At 47.3% G+C, this 7,500-nt stretch overlaps 1 protein-coding gene across 2 annotated transcripts in view; it reads right to left on the bottom strand.

Moving 5' to 3' along the window:
* Nucleotides 1–7,500, bottom strand: part of LOC139375442 (xanthine dehydrogenase) — a 49,283-nt gene that overhangs the window by 22,699 nt on the left and 19,084 nt on the right. For both annotated transcript variants that reach the window (XM_071117229.1, XM_071117230.1), the window contains 3 exons: nt 5,680–5,773; nt 5,194–5,303; nt 4,712–5,059 (listed from right to left, as the gene is read on the bottom strand). In XM_071117229.1, coding sequence (XP_070973330.1) covers nt 4,712–5,059; nt 5,194–5,303; nt 5,680–5,773 — 552 coding nt within the window. The remainder of the gene's footprint in view (nt 1–4,711; nt 5,060–5,193; nt 5,304–5,679; nt 5,774–7,500) is intronic.

Here is a 7,500-nt window from a genome sequence, read left to right as displayed (position 1 = left end):
CAGCTCTGACACCCTCTATATATGCACCCTGCAGAGAGAGAGATAGTCAGCTCTGACACCCTCTATATATGCACCCTGCAGAGAGATAGAGAGATAGTCAGCTCTTACACCCTCTATATATGCACCCTGCAGAGAGAGAGAGATAGTCAGCTCTGACACCCTCTATATATGCACCCTGCAGAGAGAGAGATAGTCAGCTCTGACACCCTCTATATATGCACCCTGCAGAGAGAGAGAGAGAAAGTCAGCTCTGACACCCTCTATATATGCACCCTGCAGAGAGAGAGATAGTCAGCTCTGACACCCTCCATATATGCACCCTGCAGAGAGAGAGATAGTCAGCTCTGACACCCTCTATATATGCACCCTGCAGAGAGAGAGATAGTCAGCTCTGACACCCTCTATATATGCACCCTGCAGAGAGAGAGATAGTCAGCTCTGACACCCTCTATATCTCTATATCTCTAAGGAGATGATTGTGGACTTCAGGAAACAGCAGAGGGAACACCCCCCTATCCACATCGATGGAACAGTAGTGGAGAGGGTAGCAAGTTTTAAGTTCCTCGGCATACACATCACAGACAAACTGAATTGGTCCACTCACACAGACAGCATCGTGAAGAAGGCGCAGCAGCGCCTCTTCAACCTCAGGAGGCTGAAGAAATTCGGCTTGTCACCAAAAGCACTCACAAACTTCTACAGATGCACAATCGAGAGCATCCTGGCGGGCTGTATCACCGCCTGGTATGGCAACTGCACCGCCCTCAACCGTAAGGCTCTCCAGAGGGTAGTGAGGTCTGCACAACGCATCACCGGGGGCAAACTACCTGCCCTCCAGGACACCTACACCACCCGATGTCACAGGAAGGCCATAAAGATCATCAAGGACAACAACCACCCGAGCCACTGCCTGTTCACCCCGCTATCATCCAGAAGGCGAGGTCAGTACAGGTGCATCAAAGCTGGGGCCGAGAGACTGAAAAACAGCTTCTATCTCAAGACCATCAGACTGTTAAACAGCCACCACTAACACTGAGTGGCTGCTGCCAACACACTGACACTGACTCAACTCCAGCCACTTTAATAATGGGAATTGATAGGAAATGATGTAAATATATCACTAGCCACTTTAAACAATGCTACCTTATATAATGTTACTTACCCTACATTATTCATCTCATATGCATACGTATATACTGTACTCTATATCATCGACTGTATCCTTATGTAATACATGTATCACTAGCCACTTTAAACTATGCCACTTTGTTTACATACTCATCTCATTTGTACATACTGTACTCGATACCATCTACTGTATCTTGCCTATGCTGCTCTGTACCATCACTCATTCATATATCCTTATGTACATATTCTTTATCCCCTTACACGGTGTACAAGACAGTAGTTTTGGAATTGTTAGTTAGATTACTTGTTATTACTGCATTGTCGGAACTAGAAGCACAAGCATTTCGCTACACTCGCATTAACATCTGCTAACCATGTGTATGTGACAAATAAAATTTGATTTGATTTGATTTGATTTGATTTGATTTGATTTTATATAGAGAGATATAGCCAGATGCACCCTCTATACAGTGGCAAGAAAAAGTATGTGAACCCTTCACATAAATTGGTCATAACATGATATCTGATCTTCATCTAGGTCACAACAATAGACAAACACAGTCTGCTTAAACTAATAACACACAAACAATTATACGTTTTCATGTCTTCATTGAACATACCTTGTAAACATTCACAGTGCAGGGTGGGAAAAGTATGTGAACCCTTGGTTAAATAACAGGTTGACCCTCCTTTGGCAGCAATAACCTCAACCAAACAGTTGAGGTCAGGACTGACTGGGCCACTCCAGAAGACGTATTTTCTTCTGTTGAAGCCATTCTGTTGTTGATTTACCTCTGGGTTTTGGATCGTTGTCCTGTTGCATCACCTAACTTCTGTTGTGCTTCAATTGGCGCGGCAGATAGCCTTACATTCTCCTGAAAAATGTCTTGATAAACTTGGGAATTAATTTTTCCATCGATGATAGCAAGCTGTCCAGGCCCTGAGGCAGCAAAGCAGTCCCAAACCATGATGCTCCCTTCACCATACTTTACAGTTGGGATGAGGTTTTGATGTTGGTGTGCTGTGCCTTTTTTTCTCCACACATAGTGTTGTGTGTTCCTTCCAAACAACTTTGTTTCATCTGTCCACAGAATATTTTGCCAGTAGCGCTGTTGAACATTTAGGTGCTCTTTGCGAACTTCAGAAGTGCAGCAAAGTTTTTTGGACAGCAGTGGCATCTTCTGTGGTGTCCTCCTATGAACATAATTCTTGTTTACTGTTTTATGTATCGTAGACTCGCCAACAGAGACGTTAGCATGTTCCAGGGATTTCTTTAAGTCTTAAACTGACATTCTAAGATTCTTCTTAACCTTGTTGAGCATTCTGTGCTGTGCTCTTGCAGCCATCTTGCAGGACAGCCACTCCTAGGGAGAGTAGCAACAGTGCTAAACTTTCTCCATTTATAGACCATTTGTCTTACCGTGGACTGATGAACATCAGGACTTTTAGAAATAATTTTGTAACCCTTTCCAGCGTTATGCAAGTCATTAATTCTTAACCTTGGGTCTTCTGAGATCTCTTTTGTTCGAGGCACGTTTCACATCAGGCAATGCCTCTTGTGAATAGGAAACTCATATTTTGTGAGTGTTTTTTTTAGGGCAAGGCAGCTCTAACCAACATCTCCAATCTCGTCTCAATGATTGTACTCCAGGTTAGCTCCTGACTCCTGACTTCAATTAGCTTTTGGAGAAGTCATTAGCCTAGGGGTTCACATACTTTTTTCCAACCTACAATGTGAATGTTTAAATGATGTATTCAATATAGTCAAGAAAAATACATACATTTGTGTGTTATTAGTTTAAGCACACCAATTTATGCAGAAAGGGTTCAAATACTTTTTCTTGCCACTGTAGGGGCGGGGATCTGGTGCTTCTGTTCAGCATCACCTAGATCTGTTCCCAACCAAGGAGGGCCTACAGCATCACCTAGATCTGTTCCCAACCAAGGAGGGCCTACAGCATCACCTAGATCTGTTCATAACCAAGGAAGGCCTACAGCATCACCTAGATCTGTTCCCAACCAAGGAGGGCCTACAGCATCAACTAAATCTGTTCCCAACCAAGGAGTGCCTACAGCACCACCTAGATCTTCTGCACAGATTCTGCCAGACCTGGGACCTGACAAACCTGGGACCTGACAGACCTGGGACCTGACAGACCTGGGCCCTGACAGACCTGGGACCTGACAGACCTGGGCCCTGCCAGACCTGGGACCTGACAGACCTGGGACCTGCCAGACCTGGGACCTGACAGACCTGGGACCTGACAGACCTGGGACCTGCCAGACCTGGGACCTGACAGACCTGGGACCTGACAGACCTGGGACCTGACAGACCTGGGACCTGACAGACCTGGGACCTGACAGACCTGGGACCTGACAGACCTGGGACCTGACAATTAATCTCAGTAAGACAAAAAATAATGGTGTTCCAAAAAGGTCACCAACCAATAATTCTCAAAATGGGACAAACATCAAAATGGGACAAACATCAAATTGAGACTTTGCATTTACTCAGAATTATGCCAACAAAATCTCTGTGCACAAAGTAAAACACCAAGTAATGCATGAATCTAAAATCCAGAAAACAGCCGTTAAAATAAGCCCCATAAAGGAAGCAATTCCCAAAACCGTTCATAACAAACTCATCACCTACAGAGAGTCCTATCAGCCGGCTGGTTCTGGGGCTCTGTTCACAAACACAAACACACCCTACAGAGCCCCAGGACAGCAACACAATTAGACCCAACCGAATCACTAGAAATAAAAATATAATTGTTGACACATTAGAAAATAATTAACCAAAAAACAGAGCAAACTAGAATGCTGTTTGGCCCTAAACAGAGAGTATACAGTGGCGGAATACCTGACCACTGTGACTGACTCAAACTTATGGCAGTCTTTGACGATGTACAGACTCAGTGAGCATAGCCTTGCTATTGAGAAAGGCAGCCGTAGGCAGACATGGCTCTCAAGAGAAGACAGGCTATGTGCTCACTGCCCACAAAATGAGGTGGAAACGGAGCTGCACTTCCTAACCTCCTGCCAAACGTATGACCACATTAGAGACACATATTTCCCTCAGATTACACAGACCCACAAAGAATTCAAAAACAAATGCAATTTTGATAAACTCCCATATCTACTGGGTGAAATACCACAGTGTGCCATCACAGCAGCAAGATTTGTGACCTGTTGCCACAAAAAAAGGGCAACCAGTGAAGAACAAACACAACCCATATTTATGTTTATTTATTTTCCCTTTTGTACATCATTACAAGACTGTATATAGACATAATATGAAAGTTTTCTAAATGTCTCAATTCCTCAGAAACTTTTTTTGAGTCTAATGTTTACTGTTCATTTTTTATTGTTTATTTCACTTCTGTTTATTATCTATTTCACTTGCTTTGGCAATGTAAACATGTTTCCCATGCCAATAAAGCACTTCAAATTCAATTTAATTGCGAGAGAACGAGGGAGCGAAGGTACACAGTTCTTGAAACCGTGAAATAGTTATGTGTCAATATTAATATATTAATATTAAATTATATGTATGAAAATAATTATGATGTGTGTTTCTCACCTCACTGGCCAGTTTCTGTTGTACAGTCAGGTAAAACTTGTAAAACAGGCTGAGGGTCAGAGTTCGTCGGTAGGTCACCATGCCACCCGGCGCAGAGGGGTGAAGGGTCATCTCCTCAGCCAATGAGGAACAAGCATCCTGCAGAAGCTCTTCCCCCCACTGTTTTCCCAGAAGTCTGCTGGCTGTGTTTTTAGCCATGACAGTAGTAGCAGCCATCCCTCCGTAACTAAGGGCCAGGTGCTTGACGATGGTTGACCCCTCGGCGAATGTCACACTCATCCCTGACGTCACAATGCTGATGTCATCCTCACGACGAGGAGACTGCTTATAGGCAGCAAAGTACTGACCCTAAACAACACACACACACGCGCACAAAGAAAGACACAGAATGTGATTCTACAAGATGCTATAATTGCTATTCTACTCTGTGTGTGTGTGTGTGTGTGTGTGTGTGTGTGTGTGTGTGTGTGTGTGTGTCTGACCTTCTTGGTGTACGGGATCAGGACACATAGAAGAACCTCCTCAGGTGTCAGGATGGTCTTTCTGTAACCAGGGAAGAACTTCTCATCCATCACAACCACACGCTCACCACCTAGAGAGAGACAGACAGACAGACAGACAGACAGACAGACAGGCAGACAGAGACAGACAGACAGCAATAGACAGACAGAGAGAGAGACAGACAGACAGACGAGGATGGAGAGAGAGAGAGACAGAGACAGAGACAGAGACAGAGAGAGAGACAGACAGACATACAATATTTAAATAAATATGTAAGGGACTAAGGAGGCTTGTGTTTTATGTGAATGGTCACATGACATTTCCACTGTCTGTCCCCAGTTTTACTGTGAGAAGTGTCAAAGAGCAACAACCTACCTGTTCAAACGATGGACATAAAACAAGATGGCTGCGATGCAAAATAAACAATATACTTAATCCAGGCTGTAAAGAAAGGAGAAGTGATTTACCTTTGGACATGAGCGTGAGCTTGCAGCCAGCAGCCATAAAGACAGGGTTGAGGTCGGAGATGGGGCTGGCAGTCATGATGTTACCTCCAATGGCCTGAAGGAGACACACACACACACGTACACACGTACACACACACACACACACACACACACACACACACACGCGTGCACATGCACACACACACGCACACACACACGCGTGCACATGCACACACACACACACACACACACACGCACACATAGTGTGACCATACAGGTCAAACATGCTTGTTTTTGCATATCTGTTGAATGTGTGTGTAAGGGATTTCCTCCTCCTCTTCCTCTGAAGAGGATAGGCGAGAAGGATCGGAGGACCAATGTGCACCGTGGTAAGTGTTCATGGTTCTTTAATATGAGAAACTCAACATGAACACACTACAAAACAATAAACATGGCAAAACCCGAAAACAGCCCTATCTGGTGCAGAGAACACTGAGACAGGAAACAACCACCCACAAAACCCCAACACAAAACAAGCTACCTAAATATGGTTCCCAATCAGAGACAATGACTAACACCTGCCTCTGATTGAGAACCATATCAGGCCATACATAGAAACGGACAAACTAGACACACAACATAGAATGCCCACCCAGCTCACGTCCTGAACAACACTAAAACAAGGAAAACACAACAGAACTATGGTCAGAACGTGACAGTACCCCCCTCCCCAAGGTGCGGACTCCGGCCGCAAAACCTGAACCTATAGGGGAGGGTCTGGGTGGGCATCTGTCTGCGGTGGCGGCTCTGGCGCTGGACGTGGACCCCACTCCACCATAGTCTTAGTCCACCTCCTAAGCGTCCTTTGAGTGGCGACCCTCGCCGCTGACCTTGGCCTAGGAACCCTAACAAAGGGCCCCACTGGACTGAGGAGCAGCTCCGGACTGAGGGGCATCTCGGGACTGAGGTAGCTCATGACTGAGAGGTAGCTCATGACCGAGGGGTAGCTTAGGACTGAGGGGTAGCTCAGGCCTGAGGGGTAGCTTAGGACTGAGAGGTAGCTCAAGACTGAGAAGTAGCTCAGGCTGGTGGCGGGTCTGGCAGCTTCTGGCTGAATGGCGGCTCTGGCAGATCCTGGCTGACTGGCGGCTCTAGCAGATCCTGGCTGAATGGCGGCTCTGGCAGATCCTGGCTGACTGGTGGCTCTGGCAGATCCTGGCTGACTGGCGGCTCTGGCGGCTCCACGCTGACTGCCGGCTCTGGCGGCTCCACGCTGACTGGCGGCTCTGGCGGCTCTGGCAGATCCTGGCTGACTGGCGGCTTTGGCACAGGCTCTGGCTCTGGCGGCTCCACGCTGACTGGCGGCTCTGGCGGCTCATGACTGGCGGCTCTGGCGGCTCATGACAGACTGGCGGCTCTGGCGGCTCCAGACTGGCGGCTCTGGCGGCTCAGCAGCTGGCGGCTCTGGCGGCTCATGACAGACGGGAGACTCTAGCAGCTCTACACAGTTCAGTTCTGGATAGACGGGAGACTCTAGCAGCTCTGGACAGACAGGAGACTCTAGCAGCTCTGGACAGACGGGAGACTCTAGCAGCTCTGGACAGACGGGAGACTCTAGCAGCTCTGGACAGACGGGCAGCTCAGGCAGTGCTGGGTAGACGGGCAGCTCAGGTGGCGCTGGGCAGACTGGAGACTCCGGCAGCGCTGGAGACGAGGAAGGCTCTGGCAGCGCTGGACAGAGGGGCTCTGGCGCCTCTGGACTGAGGGGCTCTGTCACCTCTGGACTGAGGGGCTCTGACGCCTCTGGACTGAGGGGCTGAAACTCTGGTGGCGCCGGACATG

The sequence above is a fragment of the Oncorhynchus clarkii genome, chromosome 19, assembly GCF_045791955.1.
Source record: "Oncorhynchus clarkii lewisi isolate Uvic-CL-2024 chromosome 19, UVic_Ocla_1.0, whole genome shotgun sequence".
Lineage (NCBI taxonomy): Eukaryota > Metazoa > Chordata > Actinopteri > Salmoniformes > Salmonidae > Oncorhynchus > Oncorhynchus clarkii.
The sequence above is the reverse complement of the archived record's forward strand: the minus strand, read 5'-3'. Positions and strand labels throughout refer to the sequence as shown.